The 13,270-nt window shown below is 39.9% G+C and overlaps 1 protein-coding gene across 3 annotated transcripts in view; it reads right to left on the bottom strand.

Annotated features, from left to right (window-relative positions):
• The window catches only part of raver2 (ribonucleoprotein, PTB-binding 2), a 71,131-nt gene that overhangs the window by 10,874 nt on the left and 46,987 nt on the right, over positions 1–13,270 (bottom strand). For all 3 annotated transcript variants that reach the window (XM_069704819.1, XM_069704820.1, XM_069704821.1), the window contains 2 exons: positions 7,315–7,506; positions 1,533–1,653 (listed from right to left, as the gene is read on the bottom strand). In XM_069704819.1, coding sequence (XP_069560920.1) covers positions 1,533–1,653; positions 7,315–7,506 — 313 coding nt within the window. The remainder of the gene's footprint in view (positions 1–1,532; positions 1,654–7,314; positions 7,507–13,270) is intronic.

Genomic DNA, 13,270 nt, shown 5'->3' with positions numbered 1-13,270 from the left:
GTTGATGAAGTGCAGAGGAAGTTTTTTTCTCTATTTTTTACTATTTCAACACCTGCCGTCGTCTTTGTAGTACTGAATTATTTAAATTGAGCTAGTGTTGAAAAAGAGTCGTTGAGTAGTCAACAAAAAGTTGGTGTGACTGACATTTTCTGATTGTAAGTAATACAACTTAGTAAGTGTGAAAATCGCAGAAATACAAAAGGATTTTGTTCACTTTTTCTTTTTGGGATTCATATCAGCAATAATTTGGTCACGTCCGCTCCCTTTCTTTGGCTTTTGTGTGCATGCGTGTTACCGCCGACTCGCAAGGCTTCCTCATAATAAATGTAAGCTTCTATGTTAATGGTAGCTTCCTCCAGAATAGGTAGGGAAAGTTTAACATTTAATCAAGGTCCTAATTTTAGACTTTAATTGTGCGTGCTCTTCTTTAAGAGAGCTCCCCCACCCCTCCCATCGTCTCTCCTTCCTGTTCTCATTTGTTCCGCTAATGTCACACGATTTCATTTTAATACCTGATTAGCCATTCATCAAATAATGAAGTGGTCGAGGAGGTGATTGCAGTACTGTATATAGGAGGGTTTGGCAGCGGGACCGACTCGCACAGTGTATCTCTGATTATCAGCCAAGCCCAGTAGGAGTGGAAAGATTGTTCAAATGATGAGTTTAGGACACTGATTGGACTTCAGATTTTAAAGATGATTCAAAATGTGCAGTGCGATTGCAAATTTGACGAACTTCTTGAAGTTTTAAGTTGCACTTTAACAAAAGAACTGGCTGCAGACAAAATCTACGCACCCCCACAAAAAAGAGATGTTTTGAGATGTCAACAATGCTTGTGGGGGCTTCAAATTCAGAATCTGTGAGCCATCACATCACAGAACTTTTGAGTTTTCAACCAGGAAGTCTGTTTGACATGTTTGACTGTTCTGTCACAGTTCTGTTACAGATTTATATCCTTTAACATCATCACAGTTCTATATTTGTCTAAATGTCTTTATTCTTCACCTGTTGTACATTCATTCATTTTAAAACATTGCTATTTTGATATAATTGTTTATTATAGGTCACTGATCATCATTTTGACAGTGTGTAGATACACTGGCTGAGGCCTGACCCTCCCTGTACCTATTGTTATTATTTTCTAAGAGTCACACTGCTGTCCTTGTGTTGTACATGTCATCTGTTCGCATCAGTTGTGATATGAATCAACATCCGTGTCTCGTACACTCCCATCCATTTCAGTTCTTTCTTCAGCATGTGATGAAATCACCACTCGGCCAACGCTCAGTTGTTGCCCTTGAACTTCACACATGAAGAAATAGCCCCAGGTGTTGTATAGTACATGAAATTCAATATGTGTGGTACAGTCGACTATGTATGTATATAATGAAAGCATTCAAAAATATTTGGAATATTACAAATTCAACATGCATTAATTATAACTTGCGTTTAGTTTTAATGACTTGAAATTTAATCAAACAGTTATTGGTGCTCCATGCAGCAGCACTTGTGACCGTAATGTGTAGTCCTACCTCCTCTTTTGCCGGTGTGGTACGGTCTCATGAGGATCTGCAGGGCAGCAGGGTTCGTCATACTGGTCAACAGCTGAGCCAGGTTTGGTTCTGGTAGTAAACCTTTCCTGTTACTCAGAATCTGGAGAGGACACACAAACACACACAAAACAAGTTGGTGGATGAAAAGATGGAAAATATGTATGTATGTGTGTGTGTGTGTGTGTGTGTGTGTGTGTGTGTGTGTGTGTGTGTGTGTGTGTGTGTGTGTGTGTGTGTGTGTGTGTGTGTGTGTGTGTGTGTAGTACAGTATGTGTTTTGATCTTGTCATTCGGAGCCCCTGATGGCTGCAGTAATTGTTACACTAGTTTACATCATCAGGATATGCCTGCGATGTCAGCAGAGGGGAGCTGATCCGGGAGACAAAAGAAAAAAAGAGGACAGAGCTGTTAGAGAAACAGAGGATGGGGGGAAAGAACAGTTGGGAGGAAAATGAGACTCGACAAAAACTAGAGGCCACCTTTCAGACATGCACAACGTATGCTCTCTGCCAATTCTACAAGTTGGCACCATGTCTGGAAAAAACGGAGCCATTTCTTCCAATCTGTCGCAATCTGGCTAAGATATAAATAAGAGAAACCACACTACAAGTAAATAAACACAAGACAATCTTATGACCAGCTTACATATGATATTGTTCGGGAGAGAAGAGAGAAGCAAATATAACTTCCGAGACTTGGTGTCAAATCTTGTTGTGTGTGGTAGACTGAACACTGTGACATATTTTGCAAGCCACATATTGTGTGTGTAAAAAGACTACATTTGCACTCATTTCTATTGTTACAAAAGTAGTTTAGCACACATAGTTTGGGAGAGAGTCTTTTAAACTCACACAAATGTACACCACTTCAAGGATGTGATCAAAGGGCAGCATTTTAAGATTTAATTTTGTGGCTTGTGTTGGGCTTATGTAGAAATACAAGACATTTTTCTTTAAAATGTCTAAAATGGTTATTGTTGCATTTTTCAACCTTCTTGACCGTCTGAGAGTGGAAAGACATTCAATAAGGACATCAAGGGGAGAAACGGTGGCATTTGAGATGCAACAAAGGTTTCAATCTTGTATTTTCAATTCGGTTGGATTTTGATTATATCTTGAAAATATGAATAAAACAAACCATTCTTCTGCCCTCTGAGTTTGTAGTCTCTATTGCCACCTCACTTCAAGGCTGATTGTTTTGTTTCTTTTAGTCTCTTCAATCTTGAATCATTTGCACCTTTCTTCCTTTCTCCGTGTTCCTGTCTGCACTGCTGCTTCCTGAGCTTCTTCTTTTCTGTCTCCTCTCTCCTCATCCACTCGTTATGCCCAACAAATATTAAAAAGCCTGCTTTTCAAGGATCCGGCAGAGCATCGAGCATTGTTCAAACTTGCATTATGTTAACAGAGGTAGTGGTTTTACTTAATATCGTGGGAATACAAGTTAAGCTTAAACTCAATCTATAAAGCAGCAACAAAGCTGATAAATGGAACGGTTAAAACAATATCGCGTAAACATGACTTAAGGCCAACTCAACAGCACATAACTACCTACCTGGTTTATGGTGTTCCCTTCAATATGTCCTACATATTTCTACTGAACGTTAGATAGATTTAGCCTCCACTGCCGCCCTGGTTACAGCCTTGTTTTCAGCCTTGAGCTGCAGCTCAGTTGTCAGTCTGCAGAATGCTTTTGTTTAATGCTGTATGTCAGCTCTTCCCTCCCATGAAACACCATCAGAGGCTTCTTACGCTGCGAGTGATTCCCCTGTTACCAGTAAAGCTTCTATCTAATTTGACATGAGCTGAATTTCCTGGAACTAAACAGATCTCTGCTGACTTGTGTCTAATCAAAAGACATACTGTAAGGCACATTCCCAAATAAGAATTCAATCACTCATTACGCCGAGGAAATTTAATTGAACAGACTCAAATGAAATCCTATTGAATTAGATTGCGTTAAACAGAATGGAGCAGCCCTGGCTCTGGTAGATCCTCCTCAGCGCTGACAGCGTGGCGGCAGCACTCGCTGGCTGGCCCAAAGACACGGCTATTTAAAACAACATTAGCAGGATGGTGATATTTCCTCCTCGTCTGCCCCGGGGCTACGGCTTGACTTCAGCTCAAGTCAACCTTGTTTCCTCCCTGTCACATCCCGGAAGAGGGAGCATTACTGACGGGGGATGGAGTGGGTTTGACTTCATCCTGTCGGCGAGAGAGGATGAGGAGAGTCTGGTGGATGCATACACTATGTGTGTTTGTGTGTTATAGCAGGAAAAGCTGGCGTTTGTGAGTGTGCATGTGTGTGCTGGTGTTGAACAAGGCCAGTCATAGCTAACAGCGTTTTTCAAGGGAAGAGGAAGAGGAAGAGGAGGAGGAGGAGGAGGAGGAGGAAGAGGAGGAGGCGGAGGAGGACGAGGATGGGGAAGAGGAGGTGGAGGGGGAGGAGGAGAGCTCTCTCATTTCTTATCTTTTTGCTGGTGGAAATGTCAGCATGTATCAGTCTGTTTGGCTACTGGCACAAAATCCAGCCACACACCCACACACTCACACACACACACACACACACACACACACACACACACACACACACACACACACACACACACACACACACACACACACACACACACACACACACACACACACACACACACACACACACACACACACACACACACACACACACACACACACACACACACACACACACTCACTCACATTCATGCCAGGGAGGTAAGGGAGCCGCGAAGAAGGGAAGGCGAGAAGTATCGCATAAGAAGGATGGAGAGAGAAGAAAGGAGGAGGGAGGAGGAGGCCATCTGGTCCTCGGCATTCACACTCACATTCACTAACTGGAGAAATGAGAGAATTGCCTCAGAGAACTGTAGCCAGGGGTAGGTCTTGATCTCTTTCTGAAGGTCTGGTGTTTCTTTTACTGGCTGTACACATTCACTGCAGTAATCCTGAAAGAACCTCGGGATACTTTTTTAACCTGGCAGTCGTCACAGGTTCACATGCTTTCTGTCGCTCCACCTGTTCCTTCTCCTTCTCTCTTCTGGCTGTTTTCTCAATTACATCCCTTCCCTATCTTCCATTGTGTTTATGTCTCCATTCCTCCTCACATCTCCCCCATCTTCCTCTCCCAATTTATTCAGAAACACATTTTCTCTCAGTGCCATTTTATCCTCTTTGTTGCAACACAGACTCTGTCATGTTCCTGCTTTGCTTTTCAACCTATAATTTCCACTACATCCTTCAAAGATGCAACCTATTTACCTGCTTCTGATAATTCACGCTCTGCAACAGCTACAAGAGAAAATATAGCTGTTAAAATTAATTTTATTTAAAAATCCAGAGAGGTAGTGTAGCTGTTAGAATTTAAAAAGGAATCATTTATAGCATCTGTGTTGGTCTAATATAAATGTTGGTCAGTGTGTAGAAGAAATTGGAGGAAAGTAGGTTAGCAGTGTCACAGTGAAATGCTACAGGTAACAAACTCTGACTTCATGGAAGCCCTCCATCAGCTACATAATGTAAGCTACAATATTTAAACAGGAGGCGGCAGAAGTTTTCTCTGGCCCGTGGGGATAATACTCAACTGTAAACCTGCAATTCACATGAAAATATTATTTCAAAAGAAGAACATTGTTGAACTTCGTGCCAAAGTTTATAGATCGCTCAAGGAAATGTGCCAAACACTTCCCAAATGATTAACAATACTGTAATTATATGCCATTGTCAATTTTGGATTATTGGAGTTAATTGGGCTCAATGGAGAGTCATATTCAAACTATGACTGCACATACAGTATGTTATAATGTTATAATGTATGCACCTTTTTACAATACTTTAAATGCAGATATTTAGTGCATTAACGTTGTTAGCGACACTGTTGTAAACGACTCTCCTCTACAGACACTCACAGACAAAGACTCAATGAAAGCAGTTAAAGAAACCAGCCGAGAATGCATCTCGACATTTGGGGCTCATCTGTTAATGCAAGATGTCATCTTTTTGGATGCAATATTTTGAGCCTGTACAGTGGTATTTTAAGACCTGAATATCAATATGAATACTAGCCATGCTCCACATCATCTGTCCCTCTGGCTACCTTACACCTACAAACCTCTTGGTGCTCTTGGTGGTTGAATTTGATTACGAACGCATTGGGACCACTTCTGTACCCAAATACTGCTCCTGAGTAGTAGTATATAGTTCTATATAAATCCATGTACCCACGAAACAACTGACTGAAACTCACTTCTATTTACATTCAGTGTGTGATAGACTGCTGTGCATATATTTGAATATGTACATGTATGAGTGTCATTCTGTGTCGCGAGCCGCGAGTTAGGTTTATTTCAGGCAGCAGGAGACAGTGGAGGAGCCCAATCAGTCTATACAACTATAATTATCATGTCAGTGTCTCTCTGCTACCACAGCACTGTGTAGGAGGGATATCACAGCTACAAAGACTAGTTCAGCCGGAGGGTGTCCGTGCATGTGCACCATGTCAAACCTCGGTATATCTCAACACTGGATATGCAATAACTACCGGGCACCAGCTTCACGATCAGATGTAGCTGTGAAAATGTCTGCTTGTTTGTCTGGGAAGTCCAATGTTTTGGTGATGCAGCATTATGTTTTTAAAGTTAGGAGAAGATGTTTCTATGCATCTTTATTCCATCTTTGTCTTTGTTTTTTAGCTGCTCGATCATCTGACAAATAGGTCTGATGAAGAATACTGGCTGCTTAACTCTGAGTTCCCCAGAAAGGAAGTCAAAGCTGCACTGAGTTTGCTGTAACTTGTGACCAGTTTACTGCCATAAAGTCACAAACAGTATTCTGCTTGGATGTGACACATTTCATGTGAGTTAGCTGTGAGTCAACACCAAGTAAGTAACCACAAAAGATTTGCAAAAAGAATCAAATTATGGCATAAAATATAAGAGGAAATGTTTCAGTCTGTTTACAGCGATCACATGTACATACATTATGTGCTATCTGAAGTTTATTCATATAGATAGGATATTAACACAGGCAAAGAGTCCTTATTTAGGAGACAAATACTGTGTCAGTGTCGTGTTTTGTCTCACCGAAGCATGACAAGTGCCTAAAAATGTGGAAAAAGTACAAAGAATGATAATGTAGGGAGGTCAGGGGTGGTTGGAAGGAACAAACACAGGACTTTCACCTGGGAGACAACAAGTCAACCCAGATTTATTTTAAATTGCACAATGCAGGTGTATTACACGCTTTAGTGTAGGTTAATTATCCTTCTGGATAAGGTTGTAGATCAACTTTAATAAAAGAATAGCGTGGATAATCTCAGTGACATATCTACACTAGAGCTGTAATGATTGAGTGAACAGAAAATTATAATTTGTTGGTTTCAGCTTAAACAAAATATTTTTGATGTTTGTCTTTGTCCTACATGGCAGTAAATATAATACCCTTTAGTTTTAGACTAACAACTGATAACACTGCAGGCTCTGCGATACTGTAATGGACATTGTATACTGTTTATTGGTGTTGTATCGACCAAATAATGAATTACTTGAGACAAAATATGAGCTACAGCAACAATCTGCACTCATGCTACATTTAGTTCAGGTGGCCAGTGAACCATTGTGATTATTGTTCTAATATTTCTCTTTTGACATCTGAACAGAGAGGTTAACATCAAATCAGTATGTACAGTATACTGTTTTATGTGCCTGTGATGTGACGCTGGTCTCGTGTTTTTTTTCGTAATATACTCACCATACCCTGGGCAGCAATGAGTGCAGCCAAGGTGCTTCTCCCTGAGGTGCCGGGGGTACAGAGTGACAGACGGACCTCCTGTCCTCCCACCAGGGTTCGGTCCATCTCTATCAGCACGGCCTCTGCCTGCTCTGCGCTCTCATATTCCACCACACCAAAACCTCGCACCGGGCTGCCCTCGTCCTGAGCAAGCTGGGAGACAGAAAATAAAAATGACAACTGACGTTTTAATTAAGCCTACAGCTTATAGTAACCTCTCAACAAAAGAAAAGTCACTATGTCCCATTCTTTAACAGATTTTCCTATCAATAAGACTGCTTTTTCATTTGCTTTTTTTTTTTTTTTTTTTTTTTTTTACTGTCAAAAGGGACAAAACAACAACTCAGAAGAATGTGGTTTTTGGTGAAATAAAGAAGATTTTCCCAGTTATACAACTAGTGCTGCCAAATTGTTTTTCTCCACCTTTGGTGAAGAGACAACATCACAAAATTGGTATTTTCCAGCTACTTCTATATACACATGATGTGCTGTGAACAGGAAAAAAAGATCTCTTCTGTCAGTGTAATGATACAATTATTTATGTCCTGCAGCAGCCCTGCCTCCAAGAAAAGTTTAATTACGCCTTCACTGTTTCACAGCTTCATATTCTGTTACCTTTGCAATATCTGTTTTATACTGTATATGTTACTGGAGCACAACTTCTTTGAGCTAATCCAGTTATTACTAGGGTTATGATCATTTATCAGGGCTATATACAAAAGCTAATGTCTTTCGTCAGCTGTTGAAGTGTCTGATTAAAATGTGAGGACCCTCCTGGCTTCCACTCTTTGGTTTTTGTTCCTGTTAGATCACAGGAAATATCCAAAACTACTTAACAAACTAACAGATTTGCCATTCCAGGCAGCCGTACCAACATGTTACCTGATCATTTTGAACAAGTGTCCATCAGAGGTTCGTACTGTCTTCTCACAGACAGCTTGGATTTTTGTTTCCTCAAGCAAGAATAATCTGTCCAGGCTGTACGTCACCCCTCACACAGCATGTTTGGAGAGGATTCAGTACTGTGAAACCCTGAGATAATAAGCAAGTACAGACAACGGATGGATGATCTGAAGTGCATCAGTGGAGCCTTTCATTCGGGGGCAAATGGGCCCAATTAAACTACTGTGGGTAAAAATGGCTACACCGTCAGTGCTATCCGTTGTTGTCAGCAGTGAAGAGAAGAACAACAACAAACTTTTGGAACAACTGTGAAATGGATTTCTGCCTCATCTATGACAGATGGTTTTGTCATGTGATTGTTCAATCAACCTAACGTCTGATTAACTGACACCAAAAGCTGATGTCAATTGCCCATTTTCTGCTTTCAGACTTCAACAGTTATCTGCCCGAATACAAAACTAAAACGCCACCACCAGAGGCGTTATCATCAAGAATATTAATGAACTGAATGCGTTTTAAAGTGGATTTTTTTTTTTGTCTCTCCCTCAGTATGCAAGAGGAAATCTACTCACTTCTTATCATCCAATATCAGCGGCCCGCTGCTTAATAGAAGCCTTCTTTTTCTCACCAGATTTTTGAAAGTTCTGCTTTCATTTGTTCTATCTTTTCATAAATCATCAGGGCACGCAAACAAGGTCGGACCCATTTTGCACCAAATTCCTGGCAACATCTAGGTACAGCGATATCATGTATCAAAATAGCTGACTGGTAGGGTGTTTTGTATGTTAGGTTTCGATGGAAAAATCACAACCTTCTCCAAAGCAGGGTGTCTTTGCAGCCCAAGTTACCATGGTGACGCATTCGACTTAAAAGGGTGTCACCCGCACAAGACTTCTCATCCCCTAAATGTTTTATGAGACTTTTAGCCTAAGAAATGTATCTCTGAACGAGAACCAATACACTTCGACTTCCAGTGTGTGTTTTGTGGCTGACGGACAGTAAACTGACAGTTAACACGGTGCTGTCGTGGAGGTAAAAGCGCTTGTCTCAGCTCCTTCTGTCACAAAGGATAGATACAAAAAAAATGACATCAAGTAAAAGATATATTCTCTTGTTCACTCTGCACTGCTCCAGGGACACACACACACACACACACACACACACACACACACACACACACACACACACACACACACACACACACACACACACACACACACACACACACACACACACACACACACACACACACACACACACACACACACACACACACACACACACACACACAACCCATCAAAAGTTTCCAAGTCTGTGTAGAAGCAACCTAAATATTGACAGCTCTGTAAAATCTCGTCTTTTTCTAACATACAAAGATAATGGGACAAATGTTGATCACATCTTTATGGTCACTGGTCAATAAATGGATCTTAAGGCCTGAGTGTGCAGCTCACCCGTAACATTACTTTCAAAGAAGATTGACTTCTCCATTGTCTGAGGAGAAGCTAAATAATGCAGGCCGGCTAATAGCTTAAAGCTAATGCCTGCTACAGGATAATGACAATGGCTAAGAGCTAATGGCTTTTGGTTAAAACACATTTGACCTATTGTTAGTTGTGGCTCAATTAAATTGAAATATTGAAAAAAGAAATGCACAAGCAGTGCTTTCAAAGGATGTGTCCACTATTTAAGACCATTTAAAATCTCACTTGGATGTTTGACCATCACTGCACAGGAAGTGTACACAAATTATTTTTATGACAAAACTAAAACTTTGGAAGCCCATCGTGGTCCAACATGCAGCTCACACAAGCGTGATGTGGAACCTCTAGTAATGAAAATGGCATCTTGTTACAAGTCGGGATATTTTTTTTAAACTGCATTTACTGTTCCAATGACGATAAAGGTTGCATAACTTAAGGAAATTAGTAGGTTTAAGGCACAACACTGTTTAAGTCATCATTTTAACCCAAACTATCATCTTTCCTTAACCAAGGTTTTTTTTTTGTGCCTAAACTTAACCGGGGGCCTTAGTTTAGGAAACACTCCTGTGGGTCGTATTTGAGGGCAGAAACGAACAACCTATACGACGGTATGGGCTGAAGGACTTGTTGAGAATTAATGTAATTTCAACTGAGTCCAAGAATCTACATTCCATTCACATTTTTGCAGTGATAGTAATAGCAGTCTCAGCCACATGTTGACTATCTCTATAAATGAATGGCTCCTTTTGTACTGCTCTTGAAGGTACTCAGCCAATGAAGCCAAGAACAAGTGAAGGATTTCTTTAGTGAGAGCAATAATAATGATTTGAAAAAGGGTTATACAGAACAAAATGTAGCAGAAAACAGTATTGTAGAGATATGAGTACACATATTCCACCACAAAAGAGATGTCATGGCATTTATAGCTAAGAGGAAATCAGACTGATGGAGTCCAGGCAGCTGGAGGGAGAAATCAACCAGCAACAGCATGTAGCTGTATACAAGGACTACAACTAAAATCATTGTCATCAAAGATTTTTTTTCTGCAGATTATTAACGTGATTAACTGATTGGTCTACAAAATCAAATTTTGAATTTGTAGTTTTTATATGCGAGATGCTTCTTTGGGATTTGTGCTTTAAGAATGAATCCTTTTTGCCGATTCATTTTCTGTCGACTAGTCTTAGCACTAAAGTGTGTGAGCCAACCATGTCAATTTCAATGATTACCACACAATAACATGAATATGTACTAAAAGCATTAAAACATCTAATGCTATTTAAAAAATGAATAGACCACGAATCAGCGAGAAACAAAGGCATTTGTACTTTCTCAGCCTTAACACTATTAGCATTAGCGCTCAATCAAGAGGCCCTTCACTTCCTCCCCCTGTGCTCATTTGTCTGTTGTTCCTGTCGGTCTGAACACAAGTGTGTGGATGGATGGATGGATGGATGGATGTATGGATGGGTGGATGGGTGGATGGAAGAAGGGTAGAGTGGGAGTGAGGAGGTTATGAGAGAAAATGCGAGGAGGAGGAGGAGAAAGGAAGAGGAGTGAGGGAGGAAAACATCTTTGATTGATTAAGTGACTGACGAGTGAAGAGTGTGAGGGAGGGAGTGACGCTGATGGAGGATGTGAGCCAGAAAAGACAAGGAGGAAAACAAATAAACTTGCTGACGTTATTTCTCGGTGCATGTAACAAATACGAGAGGAGTGGTAAACTGTGAAATATATATTATATATCATATTGGATTCAAATTGGATTCTGTGAAAATGGTTTTCAAACTATCAACTTCTGTGTTTGTGCATGCGTGAGTAATGATGCGAAGACTAAGTGAGCTTCTCTCTACACAAATTTTTCTTCCAACTGCACTCACACTATACATAATATTCAATCATTATTCAGATCTGCACAAACCAATTATGTAAATTTAAAGTAGGAATGTGTGTACTGTGTCTGAGCCTTGTAAATGCCAGCTGTTATTTAGTTCTCTCGAATTCTCATAGAGAACTACAAATAAATGAACCACTTTTGTTTTCAATTTAAACCTAGAAAAACACACTAGCTTCTGCAATAATTCCAGGACATTAGTTTGAGAGTTGCAATGTATAGCGACTAAAACAAGGAAAGTTAGTTCCCATTAAGAGTGGACAAAGAACACAAATCAAAAGATATTCGTAAAACTGAGGGGCTCTCTTTAAAAAAAAAGATATTCATCAAACACTGTGTTTGAAATGTTAATGGTAGTTAAAAACATTTGACATTTTACTGGAAGCCCTTTAGAGTCTGGTTGTTATCGTCACATGGCTCTACCTTATCCTCAGGGTGTCATCAGAAAAATGTAAGAGTAATTACCTGAACATATTTGGCACTTCATCCACTAAATTATTCTTGATGTAAATGAAAAACAGATTGGCCTTCTTCAATGTGCAATTAGCCTTCCTTGTGTCAAGTCTAATTAACATGTCTTCTTCCTGCTTTGGCCAACAGGTAGTTATGCTGGAATAACTAACCTGCTGCTTGAAATAAAGCAGGTGTTTCTGTCCAAAGTGAGCAGTATTTATTAATATGTCAAACTCTTATTATCAACCCTTCAAATTCCACTGATGTTTATGGTGACTGTATGTTATACTGTTTATACAATGGACATTATAATTACTGCACTCAGACTCAACATATCCGATTGATGTGTTAATGGATTTTGCTATTCTCCACAGTAGTGTAGTGAGGCCTTCACTGTTCCTGAATACCAGCTACTATGTTATATATACTGTTCACTGGAAAAAAGATAAACGCATACCATGTAGAGTAAATATAAAACAATCTGTTGCATAATATGAGAAAGCAAATCAGTCTCTGATTCAGCCTGAGTAGGAAAAACATTTTACTTTGAGCTCACCTGACTTCTACTTAAACATACTGGCCCTGAATTTTACAACATGATCAATCATCTTTGCCAAATGACTCAAGTCAAGTGCCACTCAAGGGAACCTGAATTTTTGCATAATTCCTGTAAAAGCAGTTGACAACTTCCTTTTTTTTTTTAACGTTGACAGCTTACCAGAGGAACTAATTTCCTGAAATAAAAAGTCTGCAATGCAAAGCCTTCTTGTGTTGTTTTTTTTTCTTTCTGATTTGCCATTTATAAATCTGAAAATCAAATCACAAACACACGTTGACTGTTATTCCCAACCGTTGATTTGCATTGTAATATGGCCTGACCTGAATGACAAAAGGTGTCAGAACCAAAAATTGTCACAAGAATTGATTACTTTTTTCCCATGTCGTGTATCAAGTTTGACTATAACATTTGGGACATTTCACAACGATCTGACAACATGCAGTCTGTCATCTGTCTTAGGGTCATAAATTCGTGCAGTGTTTTGACTATGTTCTCCTAATCTGACACAATGACCATCTTATCAGACACGAATATTGTGTAGTCTGAACTGACCGAGATGATAAACAACAACTTACCAACAAACTAAATCATAAAAAGCATTAAGATGGATGCAGATGTTGTATT

Source organism: Brachyistius frenatus, unplaced genomic scaffold, assembly GCF_029030835.1.
Source record: "Brachyistius frenatus isolate BFR_SWC_R1_liver_20210118 unplaced genomic scaffold, ASM2903083v1 Contig_52, whole genome shotgun sequence".
NCBI classification, from domain to species: Eukaryota; Metazoa; Chordata; class Actinopteri; family Embiotocidae; genus Brachyistius; species Brachyistius frenatus.
The sequence above is the reverse complement of the archived record's forward strand: the minus strand, read 5'-3'. Positions and strand labels throughout refer to the sequence as shown.